Below are 23,778 nucleotides of genomic sequence, written 5' to 3' on the forward strand. Positions count from 1 at the left end.
CGGGCATTGCTGTGTTGTACATTGAGAGCATTGATTCATTACCTTTCCAGTTCAGGGTCATGACGAAGTAGGCGCAGGGCTGACACACACACATGAGATTTTATTGAGGGTCCTTTTGCATGCATTGTATTTTCAAGTGCCCCCTGTTCAATAACTGTGTTTATTTCCTGAACACCTTAAACAAACCTTATTAATTAAATTTTCCATGTCCGCTGAAGTCTTTTTTTTTTTTTTCGTTTTGGGACAATAAGGAACTTGATGACAGCTTTGAGGAAATGTTTAGAAGTGATGAGGAGGAATAACGTTCGAAAGAAGTTCTAATTGGTTCCTTCTTTTAGCCGGCTAAGCTAAAGGTTTGCATTTGAGTGCCCATGATTCGTAGAGTCAAGCCACTCTGGTGCCACTTTGCTTACTACCGGCGCGCACACACACACACACACACACACACATTGGGCAGAGGATTCCCACTTATATGATGACACCATGGACAGGCGCCACTCTGTCTGTGAGAGTCTTTTCTCCATTTCAGTCTCACAAAGATGGACATTACAGTATATTATCCTGATATGATGTCATGAATTCCTGGAAGATGGGGGTGCAAATTGTCTCACCAGCAGTGGAAGCAAATGATGATTTTTTTCTTCTACAAACCTGAATCGTTAGTGTGGTGTTTGATCTGCTTGTTTTGGAATTATTTTGTCAACAGATTATCATGTTTTGTTTTGTTTTTTTCTTGCCACAACAGCCTTGAATTCTAGTAAATGAACAAAAATGTGCACGATATACATACAGACGGAAATGTTTTGACTCAAAGACCATCAGGATATCTATACTTGCCATGTGTTCCATCTGCATTTGGCAAATTGTTGTCATTTTTTGGGGGTTCTACGTGTTGCAAAATGGTATTCTCGCCTCCGGTGCAAAATGAACAGAGCAGTTGTTCTTCTGCATCTGCAACCCGACTATTTTATTTCCTCATTCACTTACTCCGATTCCAATTAATCAACAGGCGGGCGAGTAGTCGGGTCTCGCCCAGCTTGTTTGTGAAATTCAGATTTGTAAACCACTGTTAACGACTAAAAGAGCCCTGTCGATGCCAGCGTTGCATCGCGTTGGATTTGAGAACAGCACAAGTTTTGAGTAGAAGGTAAAGATTCGGGGGCAAATCTTGCCTAGTCACGCCGATTATGAGAGAGAGAAATGACAATACATTGGAACTCGGACAAGTTTAGGTACCTCCCACTTGAAGTATGTACAGTAGATGTGTGCTATAAACAGTATGTGGGAGGTAGTAGTAAATGTCGCCATTGTGAATTAAGATGACTCAGTTCTTGGAGTGAATGGTAATAACCATGAGAAGAAAAAAAAAGGACATACTTGCCGCGTTTTGTAGTGTGTCTGTAAACGAATTCATATTTTGGCATCAAATGCCTTTTTTCAGTCGTTTTTGTTTTTTGTTTTTTAGTTTGAGGTGTCACCAAAGAAAGAATATTAGTGACAAAGTCACTCTTGTGCTTAGTGTGTTTCCTTCCACAAAAGGTTTGGGTCAAAAACTGGTGTTTTAGGTGAAAGCAAATGATATTTTAATGCTGATTAGCAAAGAAGTGAAAGTGGAAGAAGAGAGTCTAGCTTTTGTTTTGGTATGTTTGGAGCTTATATTGTTACAGAACACAATAATCTGTGGGTCTCGAAAGATCACTCAAAATGCTCCAAAACAGCTGGCAACAGTGGGACCTCTGCTTTGAAAATGGCTTGCAGTGGACGAGTTGAATTACAAACCAGTTTTTCCCGTCAGAAGAAATACACAGAGAACTGTGTAAAGAACTTGGAAAAATATTGCCGGAGTTAAATGTTGCCGTTTTGTCTACAATGGGTGTATTCATGATATCATCTGCATGGTAAAATACGTTTTGTGTCTAAATAATTGCATTGCTGATGTTTTACTGAGCAGCCAGTTACTTTTCTGTCAAAAGGTTCAATTTTTGATTCTATGGTTGTCAGACTTGGGTTTGATTATGGTTTGAAGCCCAAGGGATTTCTCTTTAGACATTACACTGGGTAGAGGTCACAATAGTGAGCTGCAACGGGGAACAGGGGCAAGCGTCTGAATTTAGAGCAGCAACCGGGCAGCGCGCTAGTTTCCTAAATGTAATAATAGTTTAAAAAAAAAAAAAGGTGCAGGCCAATTAAATATAGCAGTACACAGCGCCGTGCAAGGAGTGGTCGGGTTCAGAGCGCAATTCTGTTTACACTACAAATGCGGTTGAGTTACACCATGTACAGTAAAATGGGTCTGACTGCCGGTAACTGTAGTCACTTACCAACAAAAGCATCATTTCCTGAAAACTCCTCCCCCTCCACTCCCTCCCTCTCCCCTCCCCTCCCTCTGCTCACTCACTCTCTCTCAGGCCACCTCTTTGAGGAACTATTAGTGCACAACCACTATGACTTATCACTCGGCGCCAATACCCTAGCGGCCTTTTTCTAGACCTGGGTGGTGCTCGTTGACCAGAGCGTCACCTCCAGCGTAGGCAGATGTGTTGTGTTCAAACAGAGAGGAGCCGTGAAAGGGCTGAGCGGGTCCCACTGGCTATAAGGTGATTAGAAGCCCATGGATCAAGCTGTTGTACTCGGGGCTCCAAGGTGAAGCAGGAGCGTGCTGTGAGCGTGTGTGTGTGTCTATCCCCCTCCCCTTCAAGCAGATTTTGGACCCATGTCGCTCATGCAGTTCTGGACTAAATTGTATTCACAGCTGGGACGGCCACTTCCCAAGGTACTTGTAACTATTTACTTGTTTTGCCTTGAATTACTCTTGGGCAGAGTTTTCCAAATTGTGCGCCGGGACCCCGAAAGTTTTTTTTTTCGGGTTACCTGAGTAAAACGCTGTAATGTGTTTTATTGGTTGAAGCCAGTGATGGTATAGTTTGGTTTATGGTAGGTTTACACGCATGAAGTCCTTACAAGTTGCGTGGTGGGTTTATTCCCCGCCCGGTGACCCGTCCAGAGTGTAGTCCACCTTTCGCCAGACGTCAGCAGCGATAGGCCCCAGCTCCCTGAGACCCTGAACGGGATAAACTTTATAGAAAACGGATGGATGGATGTTGTATCGAGCATCAGGCAGGCAGACCATTCCTTAGCGGAAAGAGCTTTTTGACTCATGTCGTCTTTGTTTGTTCTTTATTGTTCGGCAAGGCTAGGCGGCTTTAATTATACAGCGTATTTTATACACAATGTGCTTCACATTTTCAAGTCTCGGTCTCGAGCTGAAAAATATGTATTGGCACGAGAGTCCTGCTGTTTCAAGAACATTTGAGCTTCGACAAGAAACATTGTCAGCTGTTTGCATGCGGCACACGTCTTCCGAGTAGATTAGCACTTTATAACCGTATTATGGCTCTCTGAAAATGTGAAAATGTTCTCGTCGCAGCTATGGTCATCCTCCACTTCCGTCTGCGTCTTTAACTGGACTTGATTGCTCATTAATGATGTGTCCGTAAGTGCGACCGAGTGTGCCGTCTACTTTTGATCATGAAAAGAAAGATGTTAACGCATTTTTTTTACTCCACACTTCACCCGGTGCTCCACCGTCACCCACAGCCAAACACTTGTCATGTATTCCATTCCAGTAAAAGTAACAACCTGATATTATGTCAGGCTAAGAGGCACTCGCTTGTCTGTTTTTGGATTGAAAACCGTTTTAGGGTTGACCATTGACTCAGGACTGACCCAACACGTAGCCCGGTGCTCCACTCCTGACAAATGACTGCTTGTCTCACGCATTCTATTCCAGGAAAAGCGAGAACCCGATATCATGTCATGTTAAGTAGCACTCGCTCGTGCGTGTTCTGGTTCCCCTTTGCACTGTCAGCATCTTTGTCCTCGCATCATTAATTACCCGGACTTCAGCCTTGAGTAATCGCTGCAGTATTTCATACTTCATGCGAGTTTGTTAGGAGGGAAATTAGCAGGAAGTCTGGAGAGCTGAAGACATAGCAGGACTGTCAGTTTCCTGCTTTTCTAGTTAAAACGTCAACCGTGACCTCTGCATGCAGCTTACTGGAAGCGAATAAACAACAAGCGATGAGTTGTGCACGAGTGGCAAATGTCATGGGGAGAGGGTGTTAAAGGAGTGGTATCATTGGTATACTTTTGTGGGCTGATAAAATGCATTGAGCGCTCATGGCTCCACAAAGTCACGCAAATTATTGTTCAGCGATTGAAATGCTTGACGCGCCTTATTCGGTTCACCCAAAAAAAAATGTACGAGGTCACCAAGAATAAGAGACGCTTAATGTTGCCTGTTTCACTTCTAACGAGCGACACATTATTATTTCCTTACGTTGTAATAGTTTGTCTGGATGCATGTGAAACCTCTGCGCACATGATTCAAACTGGCAACAAACAACTGAGACATGATGGCCTCGTGATTGCCAACTAACGGTCATGGCATTGGTGGACTTCCTCATGGCCACAACTCAGATGCACAGATGGCATCCTTTCTTTCTGGATTTCATCGCGTGAGACTTTTCTGTCATTTAGATGTCTTATATTTTTGTCGTCAGCTTTATGCACACCAAGCGATGCTGCCGAGCCCGACTGAATTCTCGCGCAATTTGCGGGGTTCTGCTACTAGTTTTCATGAGGGGTCGGCCGCCGGCCACTTGTTTTGGTGCCGATTAAAAATTTGACTCGCCAGTGAAAGACGTCACAGTGTTGCAAATGTAGCAGCCAATGAAAAAATAAAATTAAAAAAATGCTTGTGAACTTTCACAAAGTGTCTTGAATGTGAACGAGATGCAACTGGCCGACTAAGGCGGACCACTGTTTATATACTGTGTTTTGCAAAAATATACTCTCGTATTTATAATTTCATCATGTGTAGCTGTGGCTAGAAATTAAAGCGTGTAGTCTCTGTCGCCGAAATGCCCAAATATAGTCATAGAATGGGCAATCGATCATTGCTAACAGCCTCTCAAAATATCCACACTCTGCTTTATTCTCACCCATTTCCTCTCTTTGTGGCCAACAGCTTTATCCTTGACAATCGTGTCACCGTAATGAGTTTCAGAGTTTGGAAAATATCCTTATCGCTGGCGTCGGGCCAAAACCTCATAAGTCACATTTTGGTGAATTTTGTCTTCTTTTTTTTTTTTTTTTTTCAAAAATCTATACTATTTGTCAGTCCACACGGATGGGTGTTGTTTTTACACATTATTGACCAATCCAAAGTGTCGAAAAAGTCTGGCTTGTCTTTCACAATGCATTGCTAATGATTGAACAAACTTGCCTGAAAAGTGACCATTTGGAGGTGCAAGGTTTAGGCCCGACGCCAGCATTAGAACAAGGAATTTGATGAATGTGTCCAAAAGTCAATGAAATTGAGCGAAATTGCTCTCCGCAAAGCTGTCGGTTTTGTGAGTTGAAGACTTGATGCAACACATTTTCACAATTTGCCGTCTTGATCAGACAGACCATAGGGCTACAAGTCGCCCGGTCAGTTTGTGGCCCCCCGAACTGACACACGGACGCCGTCGGTACACACGCGTTGACTGCTGTGACGAGGTCAACAGCTGAGCACGGAATACGGCTTGTTTCGCTCAGCTGAACGCGAGGGGAAGGTGAAGTCATCACCCTCAGTTTGTCTGCTTCACTCACACACCATTTAGATATTGACATGGCCGACCACTGCTTGCGCCGCAAACAACAGCGACATCGTTCTCACCGGCAGCTCAAGTATTTGCTCCGCTTGCCGCTGACGAACTTGGCTGGACGCCAAATCCAAGATCAACAGTAAGGCACAAATGTGAGGTTTGGGGAAGGGAAACGGGAAGACTTTGGACTGGTGACGCCACTTGTTGGAGTTCTCTGCTTTGGGAAAGCAAGCAACCGTGCAATGCGCAGGCGGGGGAAAGCCTCGAGCGTGGCCCGCCTTGTGTGTGCGCTCTGAAATTCACCGCAATGTGGCTAGTGAACAAATACCAGAGTTCTTGCCTACTTGCATTTTCATCATAGCAGAAGTATCTTCCATCTAGCTGGCAGGAAAGCAAACCTAATTTACTTGGGATGCCTCAAGAAACGCTGTCACTTTTGAATCTCAAAACACATATCAATCCCGCCCTCTTCCCCTCCTTTGACTCCCTGTCCTAACATCTTTCACTTGTCTAGTTTGCGTTATATTTAGATCCTTCTGTGCGGTCAGCAGTCTTGTTGCTTTACCGTGTTCTTCTTGCTGAACAGAGAAATTCTGCAAAATCTCCATAAAGACCTGGCATTTATCCTCATTGCTTTTTTGTACAGAACCCAGCAAAGGCGGAATACGTACACAAGTGCGTGTTTGCCTTCACGCGGCGACATGGCATCTCGCATGCTTGTTGGACAGTGACAAAAAACACAACCGTCCAGAAGAAGTGAGTGTCAGGTGTTACATTTCACACTTGGCATTCCCTTACACACAGGTGTCAAGCCTACACTTTTCCGACTCCGATACTACCCCCAAAGGCAGATCATTGCCGAATCAACCATGCAGTACATTCACAAGGGAAACATTTTTTTGTCAAGCAGTTTGAAAGGGGCTTAGTGGTAGTTTGAGTCTGACTATCTTGTGGGTTTTTTTTTTCCCTAGGTTTATATAAAGTGGATATAAGACAAAGGTCTACACGCCCGTGTTCAAATGTCAGGTCTTTACAAGAATGGAAGTAGAAATAAATGACAAATAATGTGGCTGCAAAGGTGTGCACACCATCCCGTAACTGGGGTGTGTCTGTGTTCCGAATTAACCAATCACGTTGCGACGGTGGACGTGACGCAATGGAGGTTTACCGGCGACGGGGCCGCAGGGTGCGGACAGCTAACGTCACGCTCACAAACGATACAGACCCCAACATTTTCCCGAAATTCCCGATTATGTCTGAAGGTTGTATCCAAACTATAAGAGAGCTGAGATAGTACCTGTGTAAATGGTAAATGCCGGTAGAGATGTGGGACGTGTAACCGTTGACTCTCGTGTCGCTTGTACCGTTGTGTTGACATTGTAACATATCTAATCATCTCACTGTGTGGAATATTCCACCTTTGCCGGAGTCTGTGTGAAAGTCAAAGGTGAATACATGCGGGGTCTTTTTTTTTTATGGCTACTTTGCAGGATCCCCGCGTAGAAAAAGGTCAGCTGCAGACACACGCTTGTATGTAGACTTCCTCGTACGGTCATGCTGGAATTTATCACGGGGCTCATGTGATAAGCGGTGACTTTGCTGTTTTTATGTGGAGAACAGCTGCACAGCTTCACACATTATTGCATTTTCATGTCATATTAGCCTAGTGTGTTATGTTGTCTTTATTTATTTTTCCATGAACTAATTCCGCTGGTATCCGCTGCGTTGGACAGATTGCTTGCTAATGATATGCGCCTCCTATAATTCATCCCAAGGCACACAAGTGCTGTAATTTACAACCCCTGCGTGCAGTACGGCAACTTGCTTGTCACATTACGTTCATTTGATCAAAAGATTGCCCAAGCGCTGAGGGGAAAAGGAGACGTGTGACTGCGTTGGGAAACCGGGGCAAGAGTGAACGATGTGAAAGGCTACTTTTGTTGAGTAGCACATGGGTGGAGAAATGACAAGAAAAGCATAAGCCTTCACATGCCTTTTTGTGAAGATGCACATCGTCTCCTGGAAGCCATTTTGCAAAGAAACACTTGCAGAAACACGCATGATGTGTGGCTTTAAAAAAAAAAATGGAATTTGGATTAAGAGGAGAGAGTGAGGCAGGATTAGCGGTTGCATGGATGCGTTGGCTGTGCGCTGCAGAAGGAGCCAGATTAGCATCAGAGCAGTTGGTATTCGAGCCTTATCTCTGCGCGGCAGGGCCCAGTCTGCGGAATAGATGAACCAGCTCGGGGTACACGTCTGCCGCTGGACAAGTAACACTGCAGCCTCTGTTCCGCTCTGCTTGACAACTCGATTAGCATGGCGCTGAGCTCGGAGGTGTCTCGCTCGGCACGAGCCAGACACACTTTTCTTGCATTCGGCCGTAGCCGAATGGTTCCTCAAACCCGCATTTCATCTTTTTAGTTTGAAAAATTGGTTCTTGTTATTCTAAATCCCATACGACAATGTAGTGAATTGTGAAAGCATCGGCGATCCGAAATTAATCATTGTATTTGTTAATATTATCAAAGTATAACCTTCCTAACCGCCATACAAGTATAAAAACATGCATTTCTAATCATTTAACCACTGATTAAATAAAACTAATAATACCATAATCTCTCAACTATTTAGTTTGCTATTCTCAAATTCACCTCTTCACATTTTTTGTGCACAAGATTGCGCCCTGTCTAAATTTTTTTAAATCCTCTGTAAGCCATTTATTTTTAGGGGAAATGCCATAAGATGAGTTTCCAATTATATAAACGTTTCTGGACATTTTTCCACACAGACTGCAGACTCATGCACCACTCTGTGTAGAAACGTTGGCCCAATGGCGTTGAGCCAGGACCAAGGAGTGAGTAAAAGACAAAGAATCTCCAAAGTTTGGGATCATTTCACACTTTCAACAGTCAACACGCAAACTAGCTAACGGTGACTAGCCAGCCACTAACCTGAGCTCACAACAAACAATACAATACGATACAATTTTATTTGTATGGCGCTTTTCACAACAGCGGTAACAAAGCACTTTACATACAACAACAGAATAGCCATAATACTCTTAGTAGACTGAGCAGTCAGACGACTTCCTACTTTATGTTGCGGTCATGCCGATAAGAATTGTTTTGACCGCTTTAAGTTGTTTGGCTTTCGAGGCACGTTTATCCCGAAAATGGGAGCGAAACTGCAAATTGTTTGACTTTGAAACTGGAGTTTTTAGAGTGGGAGTAAATTCCAAAATGTATCTTGTGCCCCCACCATTCATTTATCATCCGGTGACTTTGACAGAAGAGCCTCTCCGGTGAATGCGCCAGAGGTAAACAAAAAAGGCCTTCCTCGCCACTGTTTCAGAAAACGTGTCCTGTTTTCCTCGATTTAAAAGGACGGTCGGTACGCTGCTTATCTGTGTGTTTGCACCATGGTGCCTCTGCAAAAATGAGGCATCTGGTGACGAGAGGGTATCCTTTTTTTTTTTTTTTTTTTTTTGTTTTTTTTTTTTTTTTGTGGCCTTGTTTACTCATCCGTCCCAGCCAGACCAGCTCAGGGGGTGAAATGGGATAATGAAGACTCGGAGCTGATGAGAGAGGTGCTAGAAAGTTATGTGTAATAGGGAGCTAGACCCTCCCCACCATCCCTTTCATGAACATGAACCCTCCACCCCCCTTAAGGCAGCCAATCAGAGACTAGTACAACTCAGGCGAGCCAGTTTTTCATGCCTGAACTTGCCCCCAAGAAGTGAATATCCTCCCACAAAGAGAGTCCACGCTAACAACCATTACAAGTCGGCAAGTCACTTCTGTAACCTCAGAGCACGAAAATAATATGCGTGTTTGTGTGTTTCCCACCCTTGCCTGTCCCATTCCCACCCCATGCAGTCATGTTTGCATGCTTAGCCCTCAGCGTCTCGCCTTCTCTCGCCCGTCAGATGTGTTCTGTGGCACGCACTGTCGAGTAATGCGCGGTGATAATTAGTCTAGCATATTGTTTAAAAGGAGCCGCGATGATGCCCTTGGGCTTCATTGTCTGTGGAGATCGCCCTCATAATCTTGACTATGTAGGACACTGCTTTACTGCAAGCATAACCTTTTAAGAAGCTGCTTTCATACACGTTCTTGTTGTCATTTCCCAGAGGTCTACGATGGTCTACAAAGATCCTTAATTAACTATGCAGGCAATGTTTTAATGATTTTTTTTTTTTTTTTTTTTGCATTCCTAGCTGTCACACAACTGTAAAAGGTTAACCACTTTAATATAGTGTGGATCCAACTAAATTACAGCAAAACTGCTCATCCTGTGAAGACACAAAGGCAACAGGAAGCGCTTTGCGGCACGATAATGACACCCGGGATTAGACATGGGCCGGTACCAAATTCTGAGGGTCTTTTTTTTTTTTTATTATTTGTTATTTAGCCATTTTTCATTCAGTTAAAAAAAAAAAAAAGAGCAGATTCTTAATTGCAATGCCGACCTGGCAGCAGACAGCGGAGATCATGATTGCTAACTGTGAGCAAAAATATAGCGGTTTCTCAAAGCGCAAAACATTTATTGTGTAATGTTTCGGTAAATAACCAACTTGTTTCTATTGAATGCAATGTTATTGATTTTTAAACATTTAAAATTGAACAAAAAACAATTCAACTTTTACAAGTATCAAAATGTAGCGCAAAAATAAAAAAAAAAAAGACTAATTTCTCAGAAAATGAGTCTGCTTTTTGCCACTTTTTGAAGTCGCATCAGAGCAGGACGAGCTGACGTTAGTCATGCTAGCCAACCTTGTAATCTGCCAAGTCAACAGTTTTTATTTCACCAGTTGTAGACACACTAACTCTCAAGACAGCGTTATAGCAATATATTATCTTGAATTTGTTCAAGAGTCATGGGTGGCTCTGTTGCAATCGTGATGCCATTTTTAACGAAATGGCTGCAACTAGCAGCCTCGGCGCAAGCTTGTTTTGGATGTCCTTCCTCTAACAAGTCGCGGTGCCGGAAGAATTGCCAGAAGAGCCGATTTTTTTCAACAAGGGGAAAAGTCATCGGGTTTACTGACTGCTTGCACCAACAATGGTAGGAGGAGCGGTCACTTTCCCTGCACTGACGACTCCAAAACTACTGCTGATGCAAGGTTATTGTGGTTTTGGGACTTTTTAAAACAGTCACCGGCCCATGCCTATTCAGGTATTGCTGGAATTAAAAGGAGTTGTATAATGCGTAGTTAGTGTGTTTCTGTTAGCATTTGGGTATGTATTCTATATTTGGAATTGTATTGCTTATATTTTAGTCGTCTTCTCGAATGTTGTTTACACTCCAAATTATTCAACTTTGGAGGTGTTTAGTTTCGGAGGTTCCACCGTATGTGCTTGTTGTCCTCTGCTGAGGTCCATATTCCCCGTCCCCCATTACTGAATTCCTATCTGGCCACATCCATTTTTTTGTAAGTCCCCGGGGGCTGGAGGCGGTGCCTGCGGGAGGCTAGTTAAAGTGCATGGCATGCTAATGTCTTGGACGGGATATGAATAAAGAGGCTATTGGGGGAAGGCAGCCATGGCTGAAATGATACAAGCGCTCGCATTTTTAGAAGTAGATGGTGAGGTTGAAGGAATAAAGATTTTTGTTTTGTCGACTAGCCTTTTTTAGGCCACGGACCGGTTTCACGTGAAAGTCATTTTGATGGACAGGCACGGAAAGAAATAGAAACTTACCATTACGCAATTTTTTGTATTTAGTATAGTCCGGCACACGATTCGCTTAAAAAATGGCAAGTCTCGTCTTGTGTACTAGCCTAGCGTTTTCTTTCACTGTTTTTTATTCCACTCATGCTTTTATTGTATTTGAGGATACTTGCTACTGGTCTCATTTTTGGTATTTTTCACACACTTCTCACATCAACAATAGGGCAGTATAAACTGAAGTGTTGTGATGTTGGTGTGTCTTGTTTTAAACTTATGCGATGAATAAAGTTCCTGTTTGCACACAGTTGTTGTCTGTGCATTATTAGATTTTGTCTGCTAAGATGGAGTTTCACTTCGCTGTCCTCGTTTGTCGGCGCCGGTCCCTACGGGCCGCTGGTATGAATGTTTTAAGACCAGCGGCGATCGAATACCAGGAGTTAGTGAGGCTAATCGTCATCCACCACCGCTCATAGTGAGGCTAATCGTCATCCACCACCGCTCATTTTTCATACTTTCTAACCTACGCAGACGTATGACGACTATATTGCCTTGTTGGCCGTCCCATTTTGCATCTCCAAGCAGCATAAAAGTCCAGCCACGGCAGCAGATGGGCAAGTTTAAAGTCCTCCGTGAATTGGCCGACGGGAAGAGTGACGTAGATGCCGAAAACGTGCGATTAGCGACTAGTCGACCTAAACATCAATGCGAGGTAGTTAAATTGACTAGTCGACTAATCTGTTCAACCTCTTGTAGACAGTAGAGCAGGGATGGGCAAACTTTAGTGCCAAGTAATTATTCTCATTTAATTTTATTATTTATAATTGGTTTTAATGAATTGACCATATATTCAATCAAATGTGTGAAACAGTTAATATGTGAACCTCGCCCATCGCAGAAGCGGAACTCAAGACTCCTCTTCTTTTCCACCCACAGGATCTGTCCTGCATCGATGACCTCTCCACCAATTCCCTGTTCTCCTCTCCGGCCGACTCACTGTCCGAGTATGCCGACGCCCAGTCCTTCATCAGCACCGACCACCTGGACACGGTGCCCACGCTCTGGGACGTCAGCACGAGTACCACCGCCGCCACCACACCAGCACAGAGCCAGCTGGAGGTGAGTGGATTGACGACACATGCAACGTGAGCTGATGACCCGAGTGACCACCCTTCCTATTACTGTTTCAGAAATTTTCAACGTCCACACATGCATGTATGTAGTAAGAGTTGGCAGGCGTCGAATACAAAGCAAGCGGGCTTTTACATGGTCTCTTGAGGACCTGTCATTACATTATTTGATTTAGATAATAGCCAAGAGGTTATTTTTGATAATCCAGTCGACCGCCGCATATTCATAGTTTGGCATTCGCACCTATTCGCAGGTTTTTGGGGTGGAATCTGTAGATCGTTAGTCATTTAAAACCATATTTTTTATTTGCCGATCCCCTTATTATTCACTTTTTTTTCCCCAATCGCCCGCTTATTTGCATTTTTTATTTTCTTTTTATTTTTGTTTTTTCAATGTACGCCGCATCAATTATGTAGATATTCACTAATCGATGGCTCGGTCCCTATCCACAGAATAGCTACTGTATTTAGTTTTGATTTAATGATTTTCATCTTACTATCATGCTGTTTTTTGTTTGTTTGTTTTTTGTACTTGAAGTTTCATTTGTTTTATCTGTATTTTCACTTTATTTTCTTTGGGTTTTAGGTTTACTTTTATTAATTTTTTTAATTGTATTTAGGTTTTGGTTTTATTGTCCTTTATATTTTATTGTCATTTAGTTTCTGTCAAATTGTTAGTTTCAATAACTAACTAATAACTGTCTTTTTTTTTTTTTTTTTGCATTGCATTTTCCTAAGTGAACGCCATAAGAAGTACCCCTTCATCTGTTTCCCCCCCCGCCCCCCACGCAATTGAGTTTGTGTTTCTTTATTTAAATGTTTTTGTTGACAGCTAAAAGGCTCCAGCAGGTTTCAGGGCTTGGCCAGTTTGGATGATATAACCGCTATAATCAGCACGCCACCTTTAGGAGGATTTCAGGTAGCCGCACCAATCTGATTCAACACTTCAACTAACGCTCTCTTCCTCCGTGTGCAATTCCATGAGCGGTTACTCTCAAATGTGCACCCATGCAGATTAAGTGTTGGACACAGGGTCGGCCGTACCATAAGTGGTTTTACTTGAGCGTAATATTGCCAGCCAAGCAACAACATCAGCCGATTTTAGTCTTGTGGCAGGCCAACAAGATGACTCTCATCCATTTTGTCATTCATTCTCTCTTATCACAGATGATGTAAGCATTGCATGCTATTTGCAAGTACTGTACACCGAGAAAGCCACAACTACAAAGCGGTATTGGGGCCACCTTGGAAAGGAAAAAAAAATGATACTATAAGGAGAAAGTCGTCGTGTTGTAAGAATAAAGGCGAAATCTGATCGGAATAATTTGTTGAAATATTACGTAAATAATGAGGAAAAATAATACGGATTTTGGATTCAGATCATGTATTTTTTTGTTCGCAGAACGTGCCCTCACACTTGTGGCTGGATGACTTTTTGTCCTCAAAATTACAACTTTATTCTCTTATGTACTTTGGGTCATAACATTACTTTCACAACTTTGACGTTTTTATCATAACTTTGCAGCTTTATTAGAGTAAGGTAAATTTATTGTTGAAACTATTATGATATGAGATTTATTTTCGTTGTCTTGTTTTCTCACGACATTGCAATTTGATTCTCATAACGCTGATTTTGCGGCGTCTTTCTTTTACTAGTGTCTATTTTTTGTCGTAAAACAACTGCTCTATTCCTGTGACTTTAGACTTTTTTTTCCTCATAACGCTACCACTTCATCTGGATAACCTTGCCACTTTAGTTTTCATAGTTTTGAAATATTACAACTTTTTTTTTTTGTAATTCTACAACCTTTTTTTTTTATTTTCAATCTCTTCTTAACACCTTTCCATAAATAAAAAAATACTGCATCTCATGTAATGTTCCTTTTTTTCTTTTTTTTGTCACACGTTTTCCCTTTGAATCCCTTTATTGTGGCGTGCTTACCTGTCTCGCTACTAACATTCCTTTTTCTAACTTCACCTAGACAGAAACCACAACCGCATAAAGTGTGCCGCAGATGGCTTCTGTTGAATGTTATCTTTGGTGTTGCCAGACTCAGAGAACCCAGTCACCCCCAGAGGAGGAGGAGGAAGCAGAGGAAGAGGATTCAGAGGAACTGGGCCATGTCGACACGTATGCTGAGTACAGACCTTCCAAATGTAGGTCACTAAGACTCGATGGCAAAATGTTGACAGTATACTCCGTTCAGACAAACTGCATTTCTTCCTTTCTCCTCCTCAGCCACTATCGGAATTTCCCATCCTGACATAGTGGTGGAGACCAACACGCTGTCCAGTGTCCCGCCTCCGGACATCACGTATACTCTGTCGATACCGGAGTCTACCATTAACAGGGGCCTGCTGTCCGCCCTGCAGCTAGAAGCCATCATCTACGCCTGCCAGGTACACACACACACACACACACACACACAAGCCAGATATCCACCCGCAGTCATTCCCTTTCACAGCAGTGAGCGACCAGTCTCTTCTTTTTCTATGGCCAGCAACACGAGGTCATCCTACAGAACAACCAGCGAGCAGGCTTCCTGATCGGAGATGGGGCCGGTGTGGGAAAGGGACGTACTGTTGCGGGAATCATCCTGGAAAACTACCTTAAGGGAAGGAAAAAATCACTATGGTGAGTAAGCACTCCCTGATGAGGTTTATTAGCAATGGTGGGCTACCTAGAATTAATGACTGTAGATTAGCAGGCTATTTGTGTATAACAGCGGGGTTAGCCGTTAATTTTCCCCTAGGGGCCACATGGGAAACTGCAATGTGGTGGGTTTTGTGTGTGGGTTTTTTTGCCACTGTAGTTGCAGCAGGATAATGCTAAAATTAGGAAATATGAAAGATTTATTAGCTCATGCCACGTGATACTGGAGTTTGAAATGAGAAGAACTATTTTGAATAATGTCAGCAAAACAGGTCAAATCTTTCACCCAATAAGAATCGATAACAGATTCAATAAGGAAGGGGAATTGAAACTTGTTTACAACATGGGGTAAGACTCCACACTTAAAATCTCCTGAGAGATCGCTGATGTACTTTGTTGCTGCTATTTTGGTTAGCAAGGGATCTCAGAGTCACGTGGAATATTCCTTGTCCATGTACAAACAATAGGGTCTAGAAACCAAGATAATTTGACTTATGTGCATTTCTTTCCAGGAGTGGAATAACAGTGTGACTTGCTCTTACTTTGTGACATTTTTCCTGTTACGTTAGGATTATTTTTCCCCATAACAGTCCAGTTTTACTTGTAACTTATTTCACAACATTTGGATAATTATGGATTCATTGTCATAGCTCAGCCACTTTTTTCAAATAATGTTGCAACTTCCTTCTCGCAATATCCCATATTTTTTCTCTTTTTTGGGAAGATGCGCTCATTCGTCGTAAGCGGGTGACACACCTGGCGACTAATGGGGTGAAATCGTCATTTAAAGGGATGGCTTCTATTTGAGGACTATCTCAAATTGTCGTACGAATGTTATTTTTTGAGGCTTCGCTGCTGCACGTTGCTTGTAGTGAAATCTCAAAGATGAGCCGTGACTCAGTCGAATGCCATCTTAATTGCAGCCTCTGCATGCAGAGCAGCCCAACAGGACGTGAGCTCACCACCCAGTCGGCCCCGGTCTTCGGTCGGCCGCCATAAAATTCATGCACATGGCCAATATCACCCGATTTGCATGTGCACGTACTTGTTGTGTCCAGCTATATACCCCGAATGACTAATCCTAATGTTCCTGCCCGCAGGTTCAGCATATCCAATGACCTGAAATTTGATGCAGAGCGCGATCTCAAAGACATAGATGCACCGACTATCCCTGTGCATGCCTTAAACAAAGTGAGTGCAGGTGTTAATGAAGGAGGCCGTTCTTTCTAAGCGGTCGTGTAGAAAATGGAACGGAGCAAAGCCGCAGTGGGTGACCGTGCGACCGTGTTGCAGATTAAGTATGGAGACACAGCTACCTCAGAAGGAGTCCTCTTTGCGACCTACTCTGCGCTGATTGGGGAGAGCCAGGCGGGAGGGCAGCACCGCACGCGGATTAAACAGATCCTGGACTGGTGCAAGCCGGATTTTGACGGAGTTGTATCCTTTCATTTTCCAGATGACACACACATTCCTCCTCCACTTCCAGTGTACTGTTGCCCCCACCGACACACACACACACACACACACAGCCCTGTGTTGTTTGCCCTTGACCTGCATTTTCCTCCTCACAGATTATTTTTGATGAATGCCACAAAGCCAAGAATGCCACGTCAACAAAGATGGGCAAGGCGGTGCTTGATCTGCAAAACAAACTGCCACGGGCCAGAGTGGTGTATGCCAGTGCCACAGGTAGATGAGATGATGGTGGAACTCAATCAGTTCGGTGGCATTGGACATTCCATGACATCCAAACACTTCCGAGTGTTTCTCATTTCAAAGCAAATATTTCCGAGAGAAATCATGTTCAGTGGGCAGCACGGTGTGCTAGTGGTTAGTACATCTGCGTCACAGTTCTGAGGTTTGTGGTTCAAATGTGGACACGGCATTAGGGCAGGGTGATGTATTGTTATTTTATCGATCTCAAAATCATTCAAGATGAAATCGAAAATTAAAACGTGATCAGTCAACTTTGTGGGCTTCACGCTCGTGCTGCATGTGCAGCTCATGTTTTTGTGTTTGTAATTGAGATTTGATTAATTGTAGCAGCGAGGGCCTTTCCAACGTCACAACCACTTCCATTTTCTGTGGTTATCACTTCTTGGATGAACATCATTGCCATCACCAATTTGAATGGTGTCCTCACAAAATGCAAAAATACGTTGGGACTTTCGAAACCCATTTTTCCTAACAGTTTGAGCCTTTTTCAGGCATTTGACTTTGAATGTTCCACTGTCACAAGTCAACCTTTTTTTTTTTCTTTTTTTTTTTTTGGGTACTATCTGGTCACGCAGGTGCCTCTGAGCCAAAGAACATGATCTACATGAGCCGCCTGGGTATCTGGGGTGAGGGCACGCCTTTCAGGGCCTTTGACGACTTCCTGCACGCCATCGAGAAGAGGTTTGCGGTGTCTAATCTCTTGAAATGTCTCATAAATCATGTGGGTTGTCTGTTCTTGTAAGAACCGTCTTATTTCCTCATATCGTTGCCAAGGCGGGGGTGTTTGTTTTTTTGTTTTTAGTCAACTGCACCCTGCACATGGTTTATATTCGTACAAATTCACGCGTAAGGGTGTGTGGTTAAACACAGTTGTGTCCTTTGATTGGCCGTCAAACTTCAGACTTTCATCCATGCCTCATTCGGCGCGGCTGTTTTGATTAGCAGCAGAGTTAACACGGACAGTGGAGGCACTCTGAATAAATTAGACTATCAGAGAGAAGTTTATTTCTGTAGTTGAATTCAAAAGAAATTCATATGCGGCAGAATAATTATTCATTAAACTCTTACAAAAACACTTCTGAGAAGACAAATTCTTACCTAATTTCTGCATTTCTTCATTGTTTCTTATGTAATGTTACATTTTTTTTTTAATCACGCTGAATTTGGGGTTTTTGTTTATCATAAAATGACAGCGTAAAATATTTTATTCCCTGTGCAGTGAATCTATATGCGTTTTCCTTTTGAATAGCAATACTGACAGAATTTAAGTTGAACAATAATCCCAATTTGTTGAGAGGCACTTATATACGCTGTTCATACACAGAGGCGTGGGCGCCATGGAGATTGTTGCTATGGATATGAAAGTGAGCGGGATGTACATAGCCAGGCAGCTCAGCTTCTCAGGGGTGTCTTTCCGCATTGAAGAGATCGGACTCGACAGCGACTTCAAGCTGGTCTACAATAAAGCCGCCAGACTGGTGAGCGTCACAACCCAACGCCGTCATAACCCAACGCCGTCATCTCGTCAGAGAATGCCGTTTTGACTTGACGGGATTTCTTCCTTTAGTGGGCGGAGGCACTGCAGGTCTTCATGCGCGCCGCCGACGAGCTGGGCCTGGTCAGCAGGAAGTCCCTGTGGGGCCAGTTCTGGTCCTCTCACCAGCGCTTTTTCAAATACCTCTGTATAGCTGCCAAGGTCCGCTGCCTGGTGGAGTTGGCCAAGAAAGAGCTGGAGGCAGGAAAGGTCAGTAGAAATTACAGTGGAAAGCCGAGTCATCAAGTTTGCACATAATGTGGAAATGACCAGACGGAGATTCAGACAGGAGAAAAAATTGCACATGTTGGGGCTGTCCATAAAAAAAAAAAAAAAAAAATTCTCCAGTTTTGTCTGTATTTTCTTTCACTCTGGCTTGGTCACACATTCCAAAAACATGCAGGTTAGGTTCATTGAAGACTCTAAATTGTCCGTAGGTGTGAATGTAAGGGCATATTTTTCAACATACCCGATTGGCGACCAGTCCAGGGTGGACCCAGTCTTGCTCAAAGTAAGCTGGTACACTCTTGAGCTCGCCCACAACTCTGATGAGGATGAGCGCTAAACCAAGTGGATGTTTTCCATTTTTGGTCATTTATTGATGCATGTTTGTTACTGTCCGACACAGTGCATCGTTATCGGCCTGCAGTCTACTGGGGAGTCTCGCACCAGAGAGGTTTTGGACGAGAACGATGGTCATCTTGACAGATTCGTCTCTGCTGCAGAGTGAGTGAGCCCTTATACTTTGTTTTTTAAACAGCTTTTCTGTCTTGCGTTAGGGTGTCGCCAACGTCTCACCCCCTTGGGCAGATGGTGTGCAAATACACACAGCGTGTTCATCTGCCTGCCAGCGCCTGCCAAACGAGAAATGAATCTTGAGCTGCTTTGTGTGGCCCCCTAATAGCTTCATCACTGTCTTCCTTCAGGGGAGTATTCCAGTCTCTTGTTACCAAACATTTCCCTTCTGAGAAGCAGCGGAGAGAGAAGGCACCCGGGAATAAGAGAAAACGTAAGCTCACATATGTTCCCACCGTTGTCTTGTGATAGACAGTCTGCTGTATAAATGATGTAAATGTGTTAGAGGGGAACTTGTGAAGCCAAATGCCCAAAGTGGACAATTAGGTCAAAATTCATAATGAAATGTACCTCAAAAGTCTCAAAAGAGGTGTGTCATCAATGATAAATTAGATTGACAATGTGTGTAAAAGGTATGTTTTGATAAGTTTCAGTGGGATTGTGGGAGGGGTATTTTGAGACTTAAACTTTATGAAACAAATGTTCTAATCTTTATTGCTTTATTATTACAGTATATATTTGATATACATTTTATGCTTGCATTTTTTTTGCGGGTGTTCAAATACACTCACAATGTGTTTAAAAAGTGTGTTTTGATAAGTTTAAGTTTAAATGCGTTAGAGGTATAATTAGGAATGCTAAATGTGAATTTAAACATTGTCTGCAGCGTGAACATAGCATTTTTGAAGGTGCCCGTTTGAGTTTGGAACAAATTATTTAGCTTTACGTGATTTCCAAGGGGAAATATTGTTGCTGAGGGAATTGTGTTCAACTGTGAAGGTTCCGCTGTATCCGTTTAGCCTTTGGGAATCATCATATTTAAAAGTGTCCCCTCCGCTCTAATATCCTCCGCATGTAATCTTCAGGTAAGCCTCGAGGTCGCCATCCAAAGGTACCCAAGCACACGGTGGACAGCGTCGGCATCATCAGCATCAACAGCGACGACAGCAGCACTGAATCTGACGGCATGGACACCGATTCCAACTCGTCTCCGGACTCGCTGCTGGACAACGATGATGTCATCTTTGTCAACCACACGAGCTGCCACACCGGTGGGTGTTTTTGTTATTGTTGTTTTTAGGCGAAGTGACACCCAGCACTATGTCTCACATTCTCCCCTGTGGATTCCCAGTCAGGATAGAGGAGTTGAAGCAGGATCTCCTCAACAAGATATCACAGCTGGGAAAAGAACTACCTCTCAACACCCTGGACGAGCTCATCGATAAGTTCGGAGGGCCCGATAAAGTCTCAGAGGTGCGAGCCTGAAACATGTAACAAGTTTAGAATGAAAATAATCGCGTTTATTTTTTTTATTTGTATTTTTTTTTTTCAATCATTTTCTAACTTTTTTTTTTTTTTTTTTAAATCATTGTCAAACAGATGACCGGGCGTAAGGGTCGCGTGGTGCGGCGTCCTGATGGCAGCGTCCGTTACGAGTCACGCGCTGAGCAGGGCCTCACCATCGACCACATCAACATCAAGGAGAAAGACCGCTTCATGAGTGGAGAGAAGGTCAGTTTCATTTGCGCCTATTATTGGAATTTGTTCAAACTGATTTTATGGAGAAAAAAAATAGAGTGTTGAAAACGGCAAGAATGAAGGCAGAAAGAGCAGAACAAAATGAATGGCACAATACTATGAAGCAAACATGCCAGTCTACTGCACTCATTTTCATTAAAGATTCCGTCAACAGGTAACTTAAAGTCGGCTTTAGTACTGCACAGGAAATGTCAAATCGTTGGAGAGCGTTTACGTGCTTGTGTAGGTGCTGCCGTGCTGAACAGGGTTCACAGGTTGACTCTTATGTACCTCAAAAATGTCCATAAAATAATACACCTTTTTGTTTCCTGACGGGAAAAGGAATGCTCTATTGGATGTGGTTGTTTGTATTTAATTGGATGACACACCCAGTGACTAATTGGGGCATTGTGTCTTTTGAGAGTGAGTTCTTCTATTTGAGGAAAGCGGGTGTTCATATACCAGCATTTCTAGTTGATGTACTCTTCCTATTTACGACACGCGTCTCCGTTGTTGTGTGAAATTTCCATTTGTCCCTCAAGCTCTTGACTACTGCAAGTGTCCTTCCATCGCACTTCCTAGTCGGGGGTTCTAAAATGTTCTACTTTACACAGTCTAATCCACGTCTTTCTCTCACCCTAGCTGGTGGCCATCATCTCCGAGGCAGCCAGCTCGGGAATTTCCCTGCAGGCGGACAAAAGGGTGAAAAATCAGCGGCGGCGCGTCCACATGACATTGGAGCTGCCTTGGAGCGCAGACAGGGCCATTCAGCAGTTTGGTGAGTCCAAGTTTAGTTCAGTTGTGGGCACAACTTGGGCTCCTCTGCATGAGGCGGCTGTGTTTTTGTTGGCTAAAACAATTCAAGATAAATGCTTTCATTTCATTATCTCACGCAGTGGGACTGTTCATTTTTCATTTGCCTGTTTATTAGGGACATTAAGTCGCTTTCAATTAGTCAGACACAAGATCTGCCTGCTCTGTCCATTGTACATCATTGCAAGTTGCAAGTCTCTAATGGATTTATTGTTTGTGGCCATTGTTGTGCTAAAGCCTCAATTAATTATTTCCATTAGCACTGTTTGTCCGTCTGTGAGCGTGTAGGATTGTGAATGTGTGTGTGCGCGTGTGTTTGTGTGTGTATGTATGCATGGTGAGCCTTTTACTGAAAACCTGGCTCCAGAAAACCTCAATAAAGCAGATGTTCTTGGATGCGAACAGGGATGGGAGCCATGTGGAATTTTGGGACCATTTGACCATGCAGTTCTAAAAACAAACAAAACGTCAAAAGAACTTCTATTAAAAGTCCACAAATGATCAGAAGTTACATAATCTAAAAAAAAAAAAAAAAAAAAAATCATCAAAATAATAAATAGAACAAGAATGGTGTGGTGGTTCGCTCCCACACTCCAAAAACATGCCATGTTAGGTTAATTCCAAGACTGTAAACTGTCCACAAGGGTGAGTCATTTGTCCATATTTGCCCCGAATAGACTGGCGACCAGTCGAAGCTGTACCCCGCTTTTGCCTAATTCAACAGGGATAAGCTCCACCCCCACCATTGCGTTAAAGTGATGCCATCTGATGATGCTTGACGCTAACATGTCAAACATTGCTGCATGCAGGCTGCTGGTGTTCAAGCTATTTTTAGCTCAAGTGGATTGGATCGTTTTTTTAACTGCTGTTAATTACATCACTCATGTTTGATTTTTGTTTTTCAGGCCGTACCCATCGGTCCAATCAAGTGACAGCTCCAGAGTACATCTTCCTCATCTCAGAGCTAGCCGGCGAGAGACGTTTCGCCTCCATCGTGGCAAAGAGACTTGAAAGCCTGGTAAATATTCTGGCCGCACGTGCGTGTGACGCATTCAGCTGCGTCATGGGAAAATCCTATGTTTCATCCGTGCCGTCGCATTGTGTAAGAGAGGTTTGCGATTGGAGTTCGCGTCTTCAGCCTTGTCGTCGTCTGTACTTACTGTTCCTTGCTTGGGGCTGAATTTACACAACAAGTCTTAATTCCAATTTTTTGCTCCCATGCGGAACCATTTGGATGCACGTCATGGAATTGGGGAACTCGGATAAATGCAGACCTCTTACAAATGTGGATATAGGTCAGATTTTAATCAGACATGTGCCAATGTGTCATGTAGACACTTTAGAGTAGCGATTCTCAAACCGGGGTCCCCGAACAATAGCTTGGGAGTCCGCAAAATCATATGTAATAAATTATATTGTTTCATTTTAGAAAAATGTACACCGGCATATGGGGACAAGAACAAAGATACCAAACAAACAAATGACTCCGCCCCCTAGCTTTTATCTCTCATTAAAAGCGTTGTTATAATTGTGATGAATCCGACATCCATGCACACGCATTGAATTTCTAGCTAGCAATGAGAGATAAATATTTATTTTACCGGTAATTTATAAATGTGATTAGATCAATTTCCTTTCTATTAAACAGGTTGTTAAATTTTGATTGAGACATTCAAAGAAGAATCCATATGGCACTTAGGGTTACACATTGGCAGTATATTTATTACTTTAGTGTTGCCTGTGCCTGATGCTGATATGTATGTAAACAACTCCATAGATATTTGGGGCAGGTTGTTTCACGTGTTGAGTAACTGTCAACGCAGTGATATCAAATGTGGGTCACTGGAGCATACACGTAATTAGACCAAATCGGTCACACGGGGGAAAAAAAAATCACACTCGATTGGAATTGGGCACTTAGACCTGGCGGTACAAATCCAGACTTGGACTCTCAAGGGTTTTTCTCATTTGCCTTCTCCGGATAATTTACAAGCCATTGGTCACTTTCCATGATGCCCTTGAGCGACAAGCAATTTATTTCCAGAGTGACACAGCATGACAGAAAAAGACACACCAGGGGGTGGACTCGCGGGGACGTCCATTCCAGGAAGCCACAGTTGTCTTTGCCAAGCGTGTTCGGTAAATCCGTGGGTCATATCCCATGTTCCCTGCCTTCAGCTCATGACATGTTTACTCTCACTCACTCACACACGCACGCACACGCACTGCACGTCCACAACCGACCACCTTTGCCGACTCCAGATCAGCAGTGAAGATATCCACTATTTGGACAATAGCGGGC

General features: G+C 43.3%; 1 protein-coding gene across 4 annotated transcripts in view; it reads left to right on the plus strand.

The window, feature by feature from the left end:
* Window positions 1–23,778, plus strand: part of sbno2b (strawberry notch homolog 2b) — a 50,648-nt gene that overhangs the window by 20,691 nt on the left and 6,179 nt on the right. For 2 of the 4 annotated variants that reach the window (XM_086047184.1, XM_086047187.1), the window contains 18 exons: window positions 12,254–12,436; window positions 13,280–13,366; window positions 14,499–14,604; window positions 14,687–14,847; window positions 14,949–15,082; window positions 16,201–16,291; window positions 16,394–16,537; window positions 16,672–16,789; window positions 17,392–17,497; window positions 18,141–18,294; window positions 18,384–18,560; window positions 18,979–19,076; window positions 19,277–19,359; window positions 20,012–20,197; window positions 20,278–20,399; window positions 20,526–20,657; window positions 21,306–21,441; window positions 22,382–22,494. In XM_086047184.1, coding sequence (XP_085903310.1) covers window positions 12,254–12,436; window positions 13,280–13,366; window positions 14,499–14,604; window positions 14,687–14,847; window positions 14,949–15,082; window positions 16,201–16,291; window positions 16,394–16,537; window positions 16,672–16,789; window positions 17,392–17,497; window positions 18,141–18,294; window positions 18,384–18,560; window positions 18,979–19,076; window positions 19,277–19,359; window positions 20,012–20,197; window positions 20,278–20,399; window positions 20,526–20,657; window positions 21,306–21,441; window positions 22,382–22,494 — 2,331 coding nt within the window. Of the gene's footprint in view, window positions 1–2,469; window positions 2,774–12,253; window positions 12,437–13,279; window positions 13,367–14,498; window positions 14,605–14,686; window positions 14,848–14,948; window positions 15,083–16,200; window positions 16,292–16,393; window positions 16,538–16,671; window positions 16,790–17,391; window positions 17,498–18,140; window positions 18,295–18,383; window positions 18,561–18,978; window positions 19,077–19,276; window positions 19,360–20,011; window positions 20,198–20,277; window positions 20,400–20,525; window positions 20,658–21,305; window positions 21,442–22,381; window positions 22,495–23,778 lie in introns of those variants that run through there. The other 2 variants (XM_086047188.1, XM_086047185.1) reach the window with 2 other exon arrangements.

The sequence above is a fragment of the Filicampus tigris genome, chromosome 12 (assembly GCF_054856515.1).
Source record: "Filicampus tigris isolate MCC_2025a chromosome 12, RoL_Ftig_1.0, whole genome shotgun sequence".
In the NCBI taxonomy this organism is placed as follows: domain Eukaryota; kingdom Metazoa; phylum Chordata; class Actinopteri; order Syngnathiformes; family Syngnathidae; genus Filicampus; species Filicampus tigris.